Source organism: Lithobates pipiens, unplaced genomic scaffold (assembly GCF_037356315.1).
Source record: "Lithobates pipiens isolate NorthernLeopardFrog02 unplaced genomic scaffold, aLitPip1_a1.2 Scaffold_18, whole genome shotgun sequence".
NCBI lineage: Eukaryota > Metazoa > Chordata > Amphibia > Anura > Ranidae > Lithobates > Lithobates pipiens.
The window spans coordinates 77,569,224-77,589,352 of NW_027507758.1; the positions used below are offsets into that span (position 1 = coordinate 77,569,224).

At 42.6% G+C, this 20,129-nt stretch overlaps 1 protein-coding gene across 1 annotated transcript in view; it reads right to left on the minus strand.

Annotated features, from left to right (window-relative positions):
* Positions 1 to 362: 362 nt before the first annotated feature.
* The window catches only part of AIDA (axin interactor, dorsalization associated), a 71,211-nt gene continuing 51,444 nt past the window's right edge, over positions 363 to 20,129 (minus strand). The window contains exons 7-10 of the mRNA XM_077485806.1: positions 16,582 to 16,704; positions 11,725 to 11,847; positions 9,768 to 9,885; positions 363 to 8,275 (exon numbers count right to left, since the gene is read on the minus strand). Of these exons, the coding sequence (XP_077341932.1) occupies positions 8,179 to 8,275; positions 9,768 to 9,885; positions 11,725 to 11,847; positions 16,582 to 16,704 (461 nt within the window). The 3' untranslated portion in view covers positions 363 to 8,178. The remainder of the gene's footprint in view (positions 8,276 to 9,767; positions 9,886 to 11,724; positions 11,848 to 16,581; positions 16,705 to 20,129) is intronic.

Genomic DNA, 20,129 nt, shown 5'->3' on the forward strand with positions numbered 1-20,129 from the left:
TAATGTGGGTTAAACCTGTGAAAAAAGATGCATATATGTCCTATGAGATACCACATTTCTCTTAATGAAAACAGGTTAAGGGGTATCAAAACTGCAACTGATGCCTGAGGACATCCAACGGGGGGGGGGGGGAGGGGGGGGATTGGGAAGACAAAATAGAAGCAGAATAAACTTTTTCAAATATTAGTAAACACCTTTCATACTTTATCTGTTGAACTTTCTTTTATACTTCCCCAAAAGAATGAAAACCTGTTCTATGTTCCCTGTCTGTGCATCAATGGGGTCTCCAGATGTAAGTAAATGGGCTGCTTGTTACAATTAAACATTTACCAGCAAAAAATAAATAAAAAATTAGCAGAAACTTTTCATTAAAGTATGTATTTAATTTTGAAGATCTCAGGGTTTGATTACACAAAAATCAGGACACAACGCACCTCTGGTGATCAAAACGCAATGTTCAATAGAAAAACAATATGCAAAATGTATAATAAAAAAATTCACGGATTAAGCTATTCATTACAAATTCTAATATGAAACATTTCATTACATGGAGGATAATTCTTTCCCAAACCATCAGTTTTACCAGTAAACTGATTTCTCTATTAAAGTGTACCTGTCATTCAGGCAGCCATATTGTGCTAGAGGGTACAATTAACAATGCCAATCCAAAACGTGTTTTTTTTTTTTTGTGGTATTGTAAGGTCTGCTGCTAAGTTGAATCACATCAGTTTCCTAAATCTAGGGAAGGGAACTTTTATGCAAATTATCTTAGTCAGGAGTCCCCATTGTAAAAGGAGAACACCATGTTAGGGTGGCACCAGCCTGGTGGGCAACAGGAAAGGAGACACAATCTACTGCATGTACATTTCAGCATTGGGGTCCTCCAAGAGATATGAGAAACTGTTGGATAAGTCAATGAACCAGTCCCTACCCAAATACAAAAACCATCACTTTTGGGTTGTAGAGGGCATTACTGGGAACCAAAGATGAAAAAAAATATACAAAATAAAGTACGGTAAAATAATTTCTATAGTATGTAATCAGCGGTACAATAAAAAGTTTGAGGCAGATTTAGGAGTTGGTGAAAAATAAAAAAAAGTGTACACACTTGATCAGGAAACCGCAAAAATAATTTGTATATATCTATATATATATATTTTTTTTTTTAAGAAAGTGAAGAGAAAGGCGTTAAAAATGGTCTGAAATGTGTACTATTATGGTGTTTATTGGTGTGTAAATACCTTATTAGACTTTTTTTTCTATGCACTCCATGTTTAGGTAAAGACTCCAGCCAAAGTTAGGTGGAGGGCAATGAAAGTAGTACAAACCAGAAAAATACCAAATTCCATCTCTGTCAGGAAGGAATTCCTATTGTCTTAGAGCTAAACTGGGTTCGGACCTTTTTATTAGGACATAGGCCAGTGATGGCGAACCTTGGCACCGCAAATGTTTTGGAACTACATTTCCCATGATGCTCAACTACACTGCAGAGTGGAAATGGAGTGCCAAGGTTCGCCATCACTGACATAGGGGCTTTAAGTGAGGTAAGCTAGGGAGGTTAGAGACTCACAATAGCCCTTTGCCATGGGCACCAAACACTCATTCCATGTCACTAAAGTCTGCTGGCATCAGCACCCTATTGCGGGCAGTGCAGGGAAAAGTAATCCCAACTGCAGAAATGTAGGACCAACCAAAAATGGAACTTCCGCTTTAAGTGCTGGTAACCCCCTGCCAGTCCACATTTGGTAGGTCATTTTTTTTTGGGAGGGGGGGGGGGGTATTCTGTTTTTACAGGCACCCAGCTCCCACTTCCTCCCTTGGAAGCAATCTTCTGGGACACGTCACAGGTCCCAGAAGATTGCCTGGCCATTCACAGCGTGCAGTGCTGGGCGCCCACTGTTAGAATGCTGGCACCACGAAGAGGAGGGGGAAAGGAGTGGGGCTGCGTACGCCCGTATCGCTGGACCGTGGGACAAGTGAGTGTCTGATTATTAAAAGTCAGCAGTTACACTTTTTGTAGCTGCTGACTTTTAAATGGGTGAAACTCCCCTTTAAGGCAGCCACACATGGATCGAAATTCGACCGGTTCAGCAGGGACCAGCTGAATTTCAATTTATGGGCAGCCGGTTGTACAGAAGTCGATTTACCGCTTGACTCCTGTACAACCAGCCTGTCAGGTTTTTCCTGACTGACCAGTGCCGTGTAATTTGATGGTGGGGAAGACTCTCCTCTATTAGAACACAATAGCACAGCAGGAGTATTTGGGTCTTTTTTTTTTTTCATTCAACCCCTTGGTTAAATGAAAAAAACAAAAGAAGATTAATGTGTGGTTAGCTTAAAATATAAGTTCACCTTTCCGTAAAATAATAAATCCACATTTTTTTTGCAGGTAAAAAAAATGTAGCATTTATTATTTATTGTTTCAGGAGCCTGTAAAGCATTGCACCAGCCATCAGCAGATCACTGATGCCATGCAGGTCTCCTGCAGACCCGTCAGTGTATCTGCTTTCTCGTACTATGTATGAGTGCTGTGAATAAGTGATACGGCCGGGTGGGCGGAGTCCCGCATGGCCACTTTTTAAAAAACATTTGACAGCTAGCGGGTGGAGAAGATCCCCCTGCTAGCTGGCACAGCAGAAGAGTGGGAGCCGGTGCATTCATGACATCTTACACCCCAAATTTTCATGAACATGTTATGAAAGGTGAACTTATCCTTTAAGGCAAGCATTGGATTGCTTTACTCCTGACCTGAGCTATTATATACACACACTGTATTTATTGGCGTATAACAGGCACTTTTTTCAGCTGAAAACAGAGGGCAACCAGTGCCTGCATGTTATACGCCGATAATGTTTTACCTGTTTTACCAACAGGGGTGGGAATCGGGCAGTCCACTCCGGGAGCCACCCTATGTGTCAGGCTGGCCACTCAGCCAGTCCTGGCCCTGGTACAGCGCTGCCTGCATAGTCTAAAGTTGAGAAAAAAAATAAAAAAATCACTTGCCAGCCCCTTCTCCTATACTGCTCCTCCGTCAGTGTAAAAACAAAGCATGTAAATATCTCAATAGCTCCATTTTTTTTCTGGCTGCTCTCCTCCTCCCGCTCCTCCGAGTGTAGCTTTAGATTGGAGGAGAGCAGCCACATAACCATCTATGTAACGTCAGAGGAGAGCAGTCACGTAACCAGGTCAGTGAAAAAAACTGGAGCTATTGAGGTATATGGAAGCTTCGTTTTACAATATGAGTGACACAGGAGGAGCAGTGTGGAAGGGGCTGGCAGTGATTTTTTTTTCTCAACTTTAGACTATGCAGGCAGCGCTGTCCCAGGAGTCTCCTGGGAGTTCAGGGGTGCTGTGTACTGGATGTATACTGGATGGGGGGCTGTATACTGTGCAGGGGCAGGCGTACTGGGGAGGAAGGCTGTATACTGGATGGGGGGCTGTGTACTGTGCAAAAATGTTTTCCTTAAACTTCCCTCTTAAAATTGGGGTGTGTGTTATACGCTGATAAATACGGTATATATACACACACATATATACTTCTGTATCCACCTTCATTCCCTCTTGGGGCACCTTCCTGTGCCATTATCTCATGGGTTTTGCCATCCTTACTACAGTACAGTGTGGAATACTCTATCCACCTCCCTCTCACTATAAAGCAATACATTGTGTATTATGCAGTGCCTTCCATTTGTAGCTATGTGTTTTACCATATACAGTGCATTCAAATTATTCAGACACACTGCACTTTCAATTTTGTTATGTTGCAGCCTGATACTACATTTGTTCATTTTTTTTTCTTCTCAATAATCTACACTCAGTTCCCCATAATAACAAAGTGAAAACAGAATTTGGGAAATGTCTGAATTTATTAAGAAAAAAACTGAAACACCACCTTGACAGAAGTATTCAGACTCTGCAACTTTGCACTTGAATTATAGCTCAGGTGCCTCCCATTTCTATTGATCATTGCTGAGATATTTCTACACCTCAATTGGAGAGCACCAGCGGTAAATCAACTGTAGTATCCGATAGGCTGCAACACAACAAATCGGAAAAAAAAAAAAGGGAAGGGGTCTGACTACTTTATAAATGCGCTATATACAGTATACTGTCTTCAGGAAAACAGAAAACTATCAATACTTGCTTACTCCTTTCCTGGCACCTCTCCTAGTATTGGCAGCACGCCCTTCTTGGACTGTATTGAACTCTGTTATTGCAGCCGAATGTGTGCTATAACACCAACTGGTAATTCTCTGTCCAAGGAGCAGGTCTCTGTAGTCTACTGTCATTGGACAGTGCAGTCTGTGTTAGGCCCCAGTAGTAAGGTGAAATTAAATCAGGGAAGTGCACAGAGGTAACATACTACTGGACATCTGTGGTGTCCGTTAGAAATATTACATGTAGAAGTTAAAAGTGACTAAGTTGCTAAAATAAGAGAACAATAAAGGGGTTTCCTGCAAACAAAACATGGAATACTCGTCTCTCCTGCTGCCCATGATGCTGATCTTTTTAAGTAGTGAAAAGAACGCACCACCTGAAGATCCCGCAGAACCCGACACTGCCTGGAATGTGGATTTCTGGGCCCTCCGCTGTGTTCTGTAGTGACAAAGAGACTGATGGGCTGAAAAACTGAACACTGCGGGTGACCAGGAATCCGACACTCCAAACGTGCCCATTTCTGCAGTTTTCTGTGCTACTGCAGTGATCAGAGGTCAGAGTTGCCACCTCATCCCTTTAAACATCCATTAATTACACAGGTTCCATGGCTGACTAAGGTTTCAATTAAACTCACTTATGCCCGGTTCACACTGGTGCGACATGCACTCCGACTTTGAGAGCACACGTGGAAATGACCTGTAAAAATCAATGTTTTCCTATGAGAGCCATCTGTCAGTTCAACATTGGAAAAGGTTCCTGCACTACTTTGGTCCGACTTCTGCCCATAGAATTGAATAGAAGTCACATCTAAGTTGAATCCTCATCTTAATTGATGGGATTTGGATGCAACATTACAGGACGACTACATAGGCATTCCCTGAAGTTGCTTCAAAGGCACTCCAAAGTCAACTGGCAAAGTCGTGCGTCTTTCAGGTCATGGTCAACCGTGTCTTAGCTGCATTCAATTAGCCCCAGAACCTGTGTAATTAATATGTGTTTGGGTCTAACCACTTGCCAACCGCCTTACGCAGATATACTGTGACAATGAGGCTCGGCTGGGCAAACCAACATACCTGTACATCAGTTTGTGCATGAGATAGTGTGGGCGGGCGCACGGCGGACTCTATGTCTGCCGGGCCAGCCTGCAATACAGAGAGGCACAACAGGGATCTGCCTATGTAAACAAGGCAGATCCTCGTTCTGACAGTGGACAACTGAGATTGGCTGTTCCTAGTAATCAGAAACCGCAATCTTTGTGTTCTCCCTGTGAGACCATCCCCACCAAGTTAGAACACACCCATGAAACACAGTCAACCCCTTGATTGCCCCCTAGTGTTAACCCCTTCCCTGCCAGTGTTTATACAGTGATCAGTGCTTTTTTTTTTTTTTAAGCACCGATCACTGTATTGGTGTCATAGGTCCCCAAAAAGTGTCAATTGGGGTCAGATTTGTCTGCCGCAATCCGCAAAAAAATATATTGCAGATCGGTGCCATTAACAGTAAAAACAATAAAAATAATTAAAAGTCCCTAAAGCCATCTCCTATTTTGTAGACACTATAACTTTTGCACAAACCAATCAATATATGTTTATTGGGATTTTTTGGCCAAAAATATGTAGCAGAATACATATTGGCCAAAACTGATGAACAATTAGATGGTTTACATTTTTTTTTTGGATGTGTATTATAGCAGAATGTAAAAATATATTTTATTTTTTTCAAAATTGTCGCTTTTTTTGGTTCATGGCACAAAAAATAAAACCGCAGAGGTGATAAAATACCACCAAAAGAAAGCTATTTGTGGGAAAAAGGACATCAATTTTGTTTGGGTACACCGTAGCATGCCAGGCTGAAGTGGTTAAAGGGATGAGGTGGCAACCCTAGAGAGAAGGGCAATTGGAGAGATGGGTATTTGTCTCTTTGCACATTTTTATTTTAGCTGTAAAATCAATATAAAAATAAAATAAAATGGAGTAGAGGTTTGCTTCATGGCTCTACTTGTCTAGCGTGGGCCCAATAGAAATATATAAAATAAAAAATAAAAAAAAGTGTGCCAAGCCATACTTGCTTTTAATAAATCAAATTGTATGGCTAAAATCACATACCATTAGCAATCACTGCTCTGACGTGCTTATCTGATTGCTAATGGCTACACAGCATGTAATGTTACTTATGCCAAAGCAATTATCAGTCCTTAGATGTGTTGGTTGCACTTGTTTTCACTTTTCAGGCTAATCACATTTTCAGCACAGAAGATAATACAGGGCATTTGTCACAGCTCAAAGAAAAACACAAATAACCGAATCTTTCTCATGTAAACTACTAATCCCTTCAATCAATGTAAGGGAGATGAAAGAATGTAGACATGTTTGAAGTCCTGACAGAATGACAAACATGGTTTCCTCCATAGATACAGTGGCAAAAGAAAGCCAGACAGAAGGGACAGGCAGTTTGTTGCTGGTAGGATCACCACGTGAAAATAAGGAGCAAAAAAGGATGTATAGAAAAAAAATGAAAAATAATAATAATAATAATGCAGCCACAACATCTAAGGATTTGAAGCATTGTGCAGTCTTGTGCGGACATTTCCTAGGAGGACACTACTGTGTAGCTGAAGCCATAGGGATTTATTGGTTCTATCATCGATCAGCTGCAGGTGAACAATTACTGACATAGCTCAGGCCTTAAAGTGGAATTCCAGGCTATACCTTACTAATCTTACAAAAGCTCACTTCTCCCCTCCTATCACCTATGCTAAATAACCTGTGTAAGAAAGAATTATATATTTACCCTGTGCCAGTCAGCAATGGCTGCAAGGGGGAGCGCCAAAAGAGAAGCCATAGGGGCCTATGGGCGATGTCACCACTCCCAGGTATTACCAGCCATTGTTGAGTACTCTACTCTTCCCTGCAGCTACCACTGGCTGACCCAGCGGATCACATGGCCAAACACGAGCAGCCTGAAAATAGGCAAGTATATACATCTTTCTTAGACCCCTTTCACACTGGGGCGCTTTGCAGGTGCTATAGTGCTAAAAATGGCACCTGCAAGGCGCCCTGAAAGAGCAGCTGCTGTGTCTCCATTGTGAAAGCCCAGAGGGCTTTCACACTGGAGCGGTGCTCTTGCAGGACGGTAAAAAACAAGTCTTGCTAGCGGTATCTTTGGAGCAGTGTATACACCGTTCCTGCCCATTGAAATCGATGGGGCAGCACGGCTATACCGCCGGCAGCGCTGCTGCCTAGCGGCTAAATACCGCTGCTAAAATGACACTAAAGCTAAAAATGGCGCCGTTTTACTGCCGACGCCGCTCCCTCCCCAGCGTGAAAGGGGCTTTACACAGCTTAGTCAGCATGGGAGTTAAGAAGATGGAGGGAGCATTTTTTAATAATAGTTAGGTATAGTCTGGAATTCCACTTTCAAGGTAAACTAGCTTATTGCCCACAACACCCAATCAGATGCCAGCCTTTTGCCCATGACACCCAATCAGCTTCCATTTTTTTAAAGCTCAAAATTGAAAATAAAAGATGGTTGGTTGCTGTGGGCAGACAGAATTATTTTTTTTAGCCACGATTTATAAATAAGCCCTCTTATTCCATAATCAGACCTAGAAGATTATTAAATCCTTCATTTTCTTCCAGGTCAGATGGAGCAAATGGTTGTATTAACTTAACTGCCCTCCATCCAGAACTTGTCTTGGTGGGGTATGAAAATCCAATTAGCGTTATAGTCATAGTGTGTTAGACGATTATATACAGAAGTGAACCGGTCACAAAAAGTTCTTCAATGCGCTGGTCTGTGGGGACGGCGATCTCCCTGTAATTGTTAGACAGCTGATCGAGTGATTACACAGGTTTTACTACTGTGGCATAGAATCAGGAACTGCAGCGGAACCATCTTGCTGTCAGCTTGTCAGTTCCTCTTCCAGCAGCAGGTCCTGGCCGTGTCACAGATCGGGAAGGGTTCTCTGCGGTGAGACGTAGGTCTTCGTCGCAGATCGGTGGAAGACTCTAGAGGAGGGGGTCAGTCTTTATGTAATGTCTGATGTAAGTGCAGATACAGAGGCTTCTTGGTTAGCAGCTGCAGTTTCTTCCTTTTAAAGTCCGTTGGCTTCTTGTAGCTGCAGATCAGATCAAGCAGACTTTAATATCAAAATGACACAAAATGGAACATAATTTACAATTGACATACAAACAGGTATACTCTGTTCCTGCGCCCTTAGTGTCGGCATACCTCCACTATGCCCCAATTGTAAAAAAAAAATAATAATAAATAAAAAAAAAAGTCCAAAAAACAAAAAGTGCTGTTAGCACTCCAGAAAAAAACGTGAATAGCTTTATTGGACTGGAAACACAAACACAAAGTACCACCTGGGACCTTCTCTTTGGCAGGACTTCATCTTTCAGCAAAGCCGAAGATAAAAAAAAACAAAAAAAACGCCACTTTCTGTTAAAATAAAAATGCCAGAATTGTACGAAGTGCCAAAATGACCCTTTTTTGGAAACTCAACACCCAAAGGTGATCTCATTTGTTTTTTTGCCAAAAGTTTTTGGAAATGAAGAAACATGCCAGAACTGACAACTATATGGATAACAGTATGTTGCCATGGATGGGCACTAGAAAACCAGACTTTCATTCTGGTAAAATATTGTCAGCAGGACAGGAGTTTAAAGCACTCCAACAGAGCCCCAGATAGCAGTACAAACCTCACACTAGGCGGCCAAGCCTTCCCCACGCTATTCACAACTAAGAAAAAAAGTTCTGAAATGGGTGGACGAGGACGACTGGAGTGAGATTTGGGACATTCCCTTCTCCCCTCTGGTCTCAGCTAGGGACAAACTGGTCCTAAAGAAAATTGTGCATAGAGCTCACTACATGCCTCACAGGCTGCACCAGATGTTTCCGGCGCATTCTCCGGCGTGCTGGCGTGGCTTCTACCAACCGGGTGACTTTTTCCACATTTTTTTGGGTTTGCCCAGCAATCGAACATTGGAAAGAAGTACTCCAGGTGATTGCTAAGATCACTAAGACTCGTGTTCCTTATGATCCTAAATATTGTCTGCTGGGGTTGGTGGAACAACTGTTTACCAGTTCAACCAGTTTACCCCTGTATAAAGCCACCTACTCGGGTAGGGGTTGTCCACAAAAATTTGAAAAAGGTATGGACCTGTTGGCTACATAATACCACGGCAACTGATGCAGTAACCAATTCCTAGATTAACAATATATCTCTAGACTGTTAGTATATTGACCCAACTACTCTCATGTTGCATTATCCTGTTGGTAACAATTTGAGCACAGATTCTCCTGAACTGAACCTCTCCCCATATTGGGGTTATAGTATAAGCTAGTTTATGTTGTATGTTGTGCCCTGTTGCGGTATGTTGCCGCATCAGAGGAACTGCCCCTGCGTGGGCAAAGGTTTTGGCCCGTGTGGGCTAATTTTGTATGCTAATGAAAAATTTAAAAAATATTTTGCAAAAAATAAAGAAAAAAGAAAAAGAAAAAAGAAAAATTAAAAAAAAAAATTAAAAAGTTCTGGCTGGACATCCAGTTTCATCAGTGTGATGAAGAAGACCACTGCATGCAGCTACACACAAAGAATCACTTACAGTTCTATTACTATCTGTCCCGGTTTGATCTCATCCATCTCCAAGAAGGCAAAACATTTTGTGCTTGTAAACCTCTTCTTCGGCTTGTAGTGCTTGAACTCAAAGAAAATAGCTGCCCCTAAAAGTCAAAAGGAACTGATCATACATAAGGAACATTTATGACAAGTGCTCAGAATAATGTGGCCAAGTATGGTGACTGAGAAGGGGTTACATCTTGTAATCAAAGGGAACACTCCAAAGATGCAGGTCATGCAATCCATTTCCTGTGTGCCAAGGAGAACCCCTGGGGCTCACAAGAGCCGTCTACAACTCTGCCCCGACCTACATCTCCAACCTCATCTCAACAGATCGCCCAACAGTCCTCTTCTCCTCAAAAGACCCCCCTGCTCTCTAGCTCCCTTGTCACCTACTCACATGCTCATCAGAACCGCTTAGCTAGACATATTGTTGTAGGAAGTTTCAGAGGACATCTCCTACTCTGTCTGATTTAGGTGATCCCTGAAAACTCATCTTGTCAAAGAAGCCTATCCTACTAGATCAACTGTCCCTCCTTTTTAAATCTTAAGCAGGTCCCCCCTTACCACCTTTTGTTGTATTGTAACTGTGCCATCTCCCTTTATATTGTAAAGCACTGCAGCAAACCCTGGCGGTATAAAATCCACGTATAATAATAATGCACAAAATGCAACTCATGCCACTGCGAGAGTGCTGCGGCATTCAGGACCTGCACCTCGCCAGAGAATACCCCACAAATTATGTGCTTGAACCAAAAGATGGAATTAGGCTTTTAAACCTCTTTCAGCTTTTTTACTGCTATCTGTGCCCTATTTTCAGAACGGGAAGGGATTGTAAATCTCTCCAACAAGGACGCAGACAAGAAAAGGGAAGGTTCCAGTAAAGTTTTTATTGCAGACTGTGTCCTCCTGGCTTGGTGACACCCTTACCTTCAACATTTCATATGGGCATCACAGGGACAGGAAGTGAGGGAAAACCTCCACAATGGAATCATGTACAGTTAAAACATAATACTTCAGAAATGTATTAGTATTTCCTCTCTATAAAATATTGGAGAATGCCAGTCAACTTGTTTTTATAGCTTTTAATACAAAGGGTTGGTTGTTAGAGTTTAAAATATGAGCCCTCTGATTCCTCTCGTACCAAATTGTAATGCAACTGTAATGTCTGCCCTCATGTTGTAAAGCGCTGCGCAAACTGTTGGCGCTATATAAAACTTGTATAATAATAAGAATAATAATACAGCAGTGACACAGTGAGGCTGTATTTTATGACAAAGAAAAAAGCACACCAAAGCTGAAATCTCAGCTGTTCTGAACTCAGAATTGAATCCTCCCTAAAAAAAAAAAAAAGCTCGACTGGGAGGAGCAAAATAGTTACTGCATATTACATTGCTTGCTTATTATTATTATTCAAAATCATGGGGCATTTTCAATGTTTCAGTAGGTTTCAAATGTACTTAAAGGGATACATTTCTATACTTATCAATATTTAAACACTTCCCCATCCACAGTCTGACTCACGCCTGCCCATTGACCAGATGGCCTCACCCACTTATCCAAGGGACTTGCCCAAAATCCGCCTCTTATTATGCAGAAGTCACCCACTGGTTGGCCCTCATACATCATAACGAATGCCTCATTAAGTTACTCGGCATGCGCAGTAACTTTAATCAGGGTGATCCCAGGATATAGCTTCAGGACTGAGATGCAGGACTGTCCTGGCAATTCTGAGACAGTTGGCATGTATACATTCCACTTCTTTTTGTATCTCAAGAGAAGTGGAGACAAGATGTGAGTGGATGTAAAATGATTACCAAGCTTTTTGTGCCAGTTTTGCAATGCTGGTTTTTATCTTGCAAATCCATTGCAATTTCCATAAGTAGTTGCTTAACTGGAGCTGCCTTAATGACAATTCTAATGCATTTTAGACAAAACTATACCTTTTGTAATTTTCTCAATGTGTTTTTGAATTTCAATTTCCACATTAAAATGAACATATGTGTCTTCTTTCCGGGAGGCCGTGGGAGTGTCTTGTACCGGGGTCAAGTCTATACCATTTATATCTGCAAAACAAAAACCATGAAAAAAAACATTGTTACTGTACTGGGGCTCATTCAGCAAATTTCATCTTAAGTGGTCGTAAACTTCAGACATGAATTATGAACAGAGCATATCCTTCTTTAGTGTGTGCTTGCCTCAATCCAAAGCACTAAGTGTCACTTTTGTCCACTGCCTCGTTTCTCTGCTATAAGCATGAGCCACTTCTGACAAATTTTCCTGACACCAAGACAAAAATGGTGACAGGGGAGGGGCCTCCAGCTGATTGACAGCCTCAGCTCTGTTCCTGTGTTGTGTGTGAAGGGGGGTGTGTCCCTTCCCTCCAATTAGCTGTTAGAGCTCTCCTCACTGAGTGTAACTTCAGCTCTTCGCCCTCTTTTCAGAGATGAGAGTTCCTATGTAAATTCTGCACTTTGAATAGATGTAGGGGAAAGAAGGCTGGAGATAAACAGGTACAACTTTGTTTCATCTTTGTGTATCACCCAAGGCCAGTCACTTCACTGGAGTATATGTAAGTGTTTACAGCTAATTTTACTTGGAAAGGAGGTACATAGAAGTGTGTGATTACCTTAAAGAGGAATCAATACATTAAACCACCTCAATACCGGGCCTATTCTGGCACTTCTCTCATGTAAAAATCAAAATTTTTTTGCTAGAAATTTAGAACCCCCCAAACATTATATGTGTTTTTTTAGCAGACACCCTAGGGAATAAAACGGCGGTCATTGCAACTTTTTTTTTATCTCACACGTATTTGCGCAATCATTTTTCAAAAGACTTTTTTTGGGGAAAAAAACGGTTTCATTAATTAAATAACAAAAAACAGTAAAGTTAGCCCAATCTTTTTATATAATGTGAAAGATGATGTTACGCTGAGTAAATAGATACCCAACATGGCACGCTTTAAAATTGCGCACAATCATGGAATGGCGCCAAACTTCATTACTTAAAAATCTCCCTAGGCGACGGTTTAATTTTTTTTTTACAGGTTACCAGTTTAGAGTTAGAGGAGTTCTAGTGCTAGAATTGTTGCACATGCTCTAACGCACGCGGGGATACCTCACATGTGTGGTTTGAGCAGCGTTTACATATGTGGGTGGGACTTACGTGTGTGTTCGCTTCTGAGCGTGAGCTACCGGGGACAGGGGCATTTATAAAAAAAAAAAAAAACAAAAAAAAAAAAAAAAATTTTACTTAACTTTTTTATTTTTACACCTCTCTTTTAAAAAAATAATGTTTTGATCACTTTTTTTTTTACATTTTTTTTTGATCACTTTTATTCCTATTACAAGGAATTTAAACATCCCTTTGTAATAGGAATCTATGTGACAGGGCCTCTTCTCTCCTCCAGGCTTGAAAGCATGAGATCGGGGGAAAAAAAAAAACCCCAAAAAAACCCCAAAAAAATCACAGATCTCATGCCGACAGCTGCGATTGCGGCTTTGTTCATTTCCGGGTACGCGGCCGGGCCTCCAGTGGTCAGAGATGACTGGTAACCATCTGGTCACCAGAAATCTCTATGCTCATCATCCGGTGGCGGGCAAATCTTTCTCCAGGTCCCCGATGGCACAGGAGAGCCCAGGAGGTATTTTATCATCTAATTTTTTTTGTGCAATAAACAAAAGCGCGACAATTTTGAAGAAAGCAATATTTTTTACTTTTTGCCATAATAAATATCCCAAATTTAACAAATAAATAAAATAATTCTTCATCAGTTTAGGCCAATATATATTCTTCTACATTTTTTTTTAAAACCAAAAATATTGAAATAAGCGTATATTGATTGGTTTGCACAAAAGTTATAGCTTCTACAAAATAGGGGAGAGATTTATGGCATTTTTATTATAAATTTTTTATTTTTAGTAATGGTGGTGATCTGCGATTTTTAAGCGGGACTATGACATTGCGGTGGACAGATCGGACACTTTTGACACTATTTTGGGACCACTGACATTTAAACAGTGATCAGAGCTAAAAATAGCCACCGATTACTGTGTAAATGTCACTGTCAGGGAAGAGGTTAAACACTAGGGTGGGCGATCAAGGTGTTAAGTGTGTACCCTCACTGTGTGTGCTAACTGTGGGGGGGACGGGACTGACTTGGGGAGGAGACCGATTGTTTCTTTATACTAGGAATACACAAATCTGTCTCCTCTCCCCTGACAGGATGTGGATTTGTGCATTTACACACAAATCCCTGTTCTCGCTCTGTCAGGAGCGATCGTGGATGCCCGGTTGGCATCGTGGCCGCCAGGCACGAGCAGATGGTGACCAAGAGGACTTGACACTTATATAGTGTTGACAGCAAACTGCTCACTGGAGCCCCACGGACCCCGCTCAACAGAGCATACAGGACGGCACATACAGCCCCCCTGGACCAGAGAAAGATTGTACAGGACTGATTATATTGCTCCATGAATGGTCGGGTGAGCGGACCATAGGTCCTTTAACTTCCTCCTTTTACTTTGCATCCTGCTGTTTGTTACTTCTCAGCCAGTATTAGCCAACTTCATAACAACGTCATTGAGCTACCGGTATTGTTTTTTCCAACAGCTAGACCCTGTGAATACATGCAATTCCATTCTGGGAAACTGTATTTGTGTCTTTGGACTGGATACTAACTGTGGATCCTAATCATCTCTCCACACTGACAGCTATGTCTTGTTACAATCCTAATTACGGCCGTCTCTGTGGGACTAGTAACTTGACTCAATCAACTACCCCTTAACAGGGCTCTTCTGTTAAAAGGGTTTCTATTTAAAACACAGTGACAGGACGGACTTTGTTACGTATGGTGCATGTCACTGAGATCATTAGTCTAATCCATAAATATTACTTACTCCAAATAACAATAGCCTTGTTATAGGTGTGTGCATGCGTGGTTGAAGCTTGATGCAGCTGCTCTTAAAAAGACAACGTTGTCTATTTTTAACATGATCTTGGTGTTGGTGGTGGCTACCTGATCTTGGCCCCTTTTTGTATTAAATATATTTTTCTAATAAAATTAATCTCTTATTAAGCAGCATGGTCCGCCTGCTTCTCTTCTCAGTCGGAGTCTTTCCCCTGTAAAATCTTTTCTCTATAGTATTTAGGCACAGAGACCGCACTTATTACTGGTGAGCCTGTAAATTTTGGGACATCACATGGGTATATTGAACACCCAGTGTTGTGGTAACCAATAGTGAGTATTGATCTCCAACCAATTTTTCTACGCGCATCAGCTCCTTAGGGACGTGGCAGCGTGCACGTGCCCCCTATACTCCTTAAAGCAACTGCCATACAGCTACAGCGATTTGCGCAGGAGTGCCATTCTGCCGCCATCATTTGATGGTGGGCAGTCGGCAAGTGGTTAAACAGAATCATGAAAACAAATGACATCCAAAAAGGCATAATTTTCTTTTATATTTTAGAGGATTGCAAATCAAGAGAACATTGCGTGTGTATGTATGTATGTATGTATGTATGTATGTATGTATGTATGTATGTATGTATGTATGTATGTATGTATATATATATATATATATATATATATATATATATATATATATATATATACACACACATACACACACACACACACACACACATATACACATATATACATAATTCAGCACGTTCTGACTGTACATGTTTTTTTGACAGGCAAGTGACGCGGCTCCCACAATGCACTGCTGCCATTAGCATGCTCTGGAAGATCGCTTCCAAAAAGGTGTGGAGCAGTTAGTTAGCCAAAATGACAACATGGTAAGAAAATCTTGTGTGAGCAGCTGTGAAGCTTGGACTGAGAGGACAGGATTCCCAGAAAGGGGCAGTCAGGATAAACGGCTCTCCTGGGAATGGAGAGGGGAAAACATGCACATGTCAGAGGCAAAGCCATGGAGCAGAGGGATAAGGCAGCCTTCCAGGGACAGGCAATATTGGTGGCCAGTAATCCTAGGCACAGCAACACAGTTTGTATTTTTAGATTACCAAAAGATTTTGTGCTGCACAAACCTATCCAAAAGAAGTGCAGTGTCATGGATGATGAAGAATATACAACAAGGAAATCAGACATTACCAGCACAAATCTGACCTATCCAAATGATCAAAAAGGGATGCAATGCAATGGTAATTGTGTTTGCAACTTCTATTCTTGCTATCCCAAGACTCCCTGCTGCAACAGGTTTGCAAACATATAGCCCCCCTCCTCCTTTGTATCCGACCCATACACTTTGCGCATGCGCAATAGGCAACCCAGCTTCACTGCTGGGTTCCCTTAGTAGAGATGGTGGCGGCAGCACCCGATAGCCAACTGAAAAATGTACTCAGGTGAGGACACCGCTGGATTCCTGGACAGGCAAGTGTCGTAATATTAAAAGTCAGCAGCTACAGTATTTGTAGCAGATTTATTTTTTCTGAGGGAGCCTGGAGCTCCTCTTTAATTTGGTTGTAAAAGGTAGAAGGTTTTATTTTTTATTTTTAATCTGCAAGAACAGGAACTGCAAGGTCACTGAAAATTATCCTTTGAGAGATTCTCTAGTTATCCATTTTCTGCAAGATAACATGACCACTCCTGACATTCACAGTTGCTGGTTATTGCTCAAATGCCTGTTGCCAAAATGATACACCTCTCATTCACACTGCTTGAAGGGATTAGACTGGTCAGAGCGGTATTTCCTCCACCCTGCATCAGTCTTAAACTCCCCCCTCTGACCTTTTCTACAGGAACATAAACCATAAGGATGCATGCGGACACTCACCCTTCACGCTGACAGTTATGTATGAGTCAATACACTGGCCAGCATCTTTCAAGCCAATCTTTTCAATTCGTATGGTGAGTAGAGCCATCCCAGGCTCAGACGGTAGTCTGGGTAAGAGAGTTCCTAGGGGGAAAAAAAAGCCACATAAATACCTTAAGAAGAAATTTATATATCTGTCTGGTACCCGCAGCAACCACATTGCAGTTGTATTTATTTGAAAGAAGAAATGTAATTGGTTGACCCAGGCAACATAACTATTTTTCCTTATCAATTAAAAGCCTTTTCACAAATTTACATTTGTGCACTAAAAACACAAATTGAAAATCAAGCAGCAGATGTAAGAACACAACTAAACATCACCAACAATACAAAGAAATGATAAATGTGTGATAAAAAAAAAAAAAAGTGTAAAATAAGAACTTGTTTCATGTATCCCTACCTTGAATGGCTCCTGTGATGATAGATGGGATACCAGCACATGAAGAGGCCATGCATGGAGGCAGCGTGGGTATAAGCACAATGCAGGGACACAAATGGAGCATGCAGGGAGCACCGGGGTCATGGCACAGGGAGAAATAAGAGCATGCACATACACATTATTACACTACTCCCTATGAAATGTCAACAAAGCAATTTACAGTTTAGAAAATAAAATTGCAAAAATCAAAAAGTAGACATATTGATTGCAGGCATGCTGCAGGAGTGGCTGGGGATTGGGGGCATGCTGTATGGGGATTGGGGGCATGCTGCGGGAGTGGTTGGGGATATGCTGCGGGAGTGGTTGGAGATCACTGACATTATAATGGGATTTTTATATACAGCTTACCTGTAAAATCCTTTTCTTGAGAGTACATCACGGGACACAGGAGCTTCATTACATAGTGGGTTATATAGGCACCTCTGGTGATTGGACACTGGTTGACCCTAATTAAAGAGAATTCCTCCCCTATATAACCCCTCCCATTTGGGAGGCACCTCAGTTTTGTAGCAAAGCAATAAGAAACCACGTAAAACCCAAGAGGGGCGGGAGCCCTGTGTCCCGTGATGTACTCTCAAGAAAAGGATTTTACAGGTAAGCTGTATATAAAAATCCCATTTTCTTGATCATACATCACGGGACACAGGAGCTTCATTACATAGTGGGATGTCCCATAGCAATGCTCAGGTTGAGGGGAGGGAGACACAGATCATAAATATAGACCGCCAGGGACCTGAGGACCCAAACTGCAGCCTGCAGTACACTGCGCCCGAAGGCGATATCCTCTTGCCCTCTGACATCCACCTGATAGAATCTGGTGAATGTGTGGACTGATGACCAAGTCGCAGCCTTACAGATCTGAGCCAGGGAGGCCTGGTGATGCACTGCCCAAGAAGCACTGATAGCCCTAGTAGAGTGCGCTTTCACCTGAAAAGGAGGAATCTTCCCCTTTAAGCTATAGGCCTGAGAAATAACCTGTCTGATCCACCTTGAGAGAGTGGACTTTGACGCTGCCTGACCCCTTCTAGGGCCTTCTGGCAGAATAAACAGTCAGTTTTTCTTATCTGAGCAGTTGCTTGAAGATAAAGACTGATTGTTCTAACCACATCTAAAGTGTGAAAAGACTCTTCCTCTATGGACTGAGGATTCGGAAAAAAGGATGGTAGGATTATATCCTGATTCAGATGGAACCCGAAACCACCTTAGGTAGAAAGGACCCGTTGGGACGCATAACCACCCGGTCCTTATGGATAATTAAATAGGGCTCTTTACAGGAAAGAGCTGCCAATTCTGATACTCTTCTAGCCATGGATATGGCTAGTAAGAAGACCAGCTTTTTAGTCAAGAGAGCTAAAGAAGCCAGATGTAAAGGTTCAAATGGTTGGCCCTCTAAGGCCGAGAGAACCAAATTCAGATCCCATGGGCATACCGGAGGTTTAACTGGCGGTTTTATCCGCATAGCCCCCTGGATAAAAGCCCGTACTAGGGAGTGTGATGCAAGAGGTCTTTGAAAAAATACCGACAGGGCCAAAATCTGCACCTTGATGGTGCTTATGGCCAAATTCATTTCTAGGCCTGACTGGAGAAAGGCCAAGATTCTGTTAATGACATACTTTCTAGGATGCCATCTCCTGAGTTCACACCAGGAAACATATGTCCTCCAGATCTTGTAATAGATACGCCTGGAGGCCGGCTTTCTGGTATTGACCAGAGTAGAAAGGACTGGCCCCGAAAGGCCACGGTCTCTCAGAATGTGGGTCTCAGCAGCCAGACCGACAAATTCAGACTGCGTAAAGCAGGATGATAGATTGGACCCTGTGAGAGCAGATCTGGCCGGAGAGGGAGGGTCCATGGCCTGCCCACTGCCAACTTCATGATTTCTGCAAACCATGGTCGCCTGGGCCAAGCTGAGGCCACCAAAAGGACCGGCTTCGACTCCCTCTTGACCCTTCCCAGGAACCGCGATAGCAACGGACTCAGGGGGAAGGCATAGATCAGATTGTACTGATCCCAGGAAACCGTCAGAGCATCTGACCCCTGGGCAAGCGCATCTCTTGTCCTTGACACAAACCTGTCCAGTTTCCTGTTGAATCTGGACGCAAACAGATCCACGTCTGGAGTGCCCCACTTGTGACATATGTTCTGAAACACGTCGGGGTGCAGAGCCCATTCTCCTGGGCATAACTGCTGGCGGCTGAGAAAATCCGCCTGCCAATTCTCCACTCCTGGGATGAAGACTGCAGAAAAAAACACGGAACATGCTCTTCTGCCCAGACAAGTATGCGATTCACCTCCTTTTGGGGCACCAGACTTCTGGTACCGCCCTGGTGATTAATGTAAGCCACTGCGGTGGCATTGTCGGACTGAATCCGAACTGGGAAACCTCGCAGTCTGTAGGACTACTCTATGAGTGCCATGTAAACTGCCCGAATCTCCAAGATATTTATGGGCAGCAGACTTTCGGTCGCAGACCATTTCCCCTGCGAGCACGTTCCCTCTAATACGGCTCCCCAGCCTGTCAGGCTGGCATCCGTTGTGACAATCTTCCATGAGAGGGGAAGAAAAGTTTTGCCTTTCAGCAAATTCCTGGTTTGTAACCACCAGACAAGATTTTTGCGTGTCCCGGGGGATAAACGTATAGGAAGATCCAGGGATTGGGGCTTCCTGTTCCAAACCGCAAGGATGCATCTTTGCAGAGGCCTTGAGTGGAACTGGGCGAATGGGACGGCCTCGAATGAGGCGACCATTTTTCCCAATAGTCTCATACATAACTGAATGGAGGAAGATCTTCTGCCCAGAATCAGGCGCACCAGATCTCCAATGGCCAAGGCCTTTGGCCTTGGAAGAAACACCCTGCCCTGAGCGGTGTCGATAATCAGACCCAGGTAATCCAACCTGGTGGTTGGTTGCAAGGATGACTTTTCTAGGTTTATAATCCAACCTAGGCGCTCTAGATGTTCTAGCGTCTTGGTGACGCTGCGACTTAAGCACGCTGCAGTTCTCTCTACGAGAAGCAAGTCGTCTAGGTAAGCCCTGACGGCTATGCCCTGAACTCTTAAGATTTCTAAGA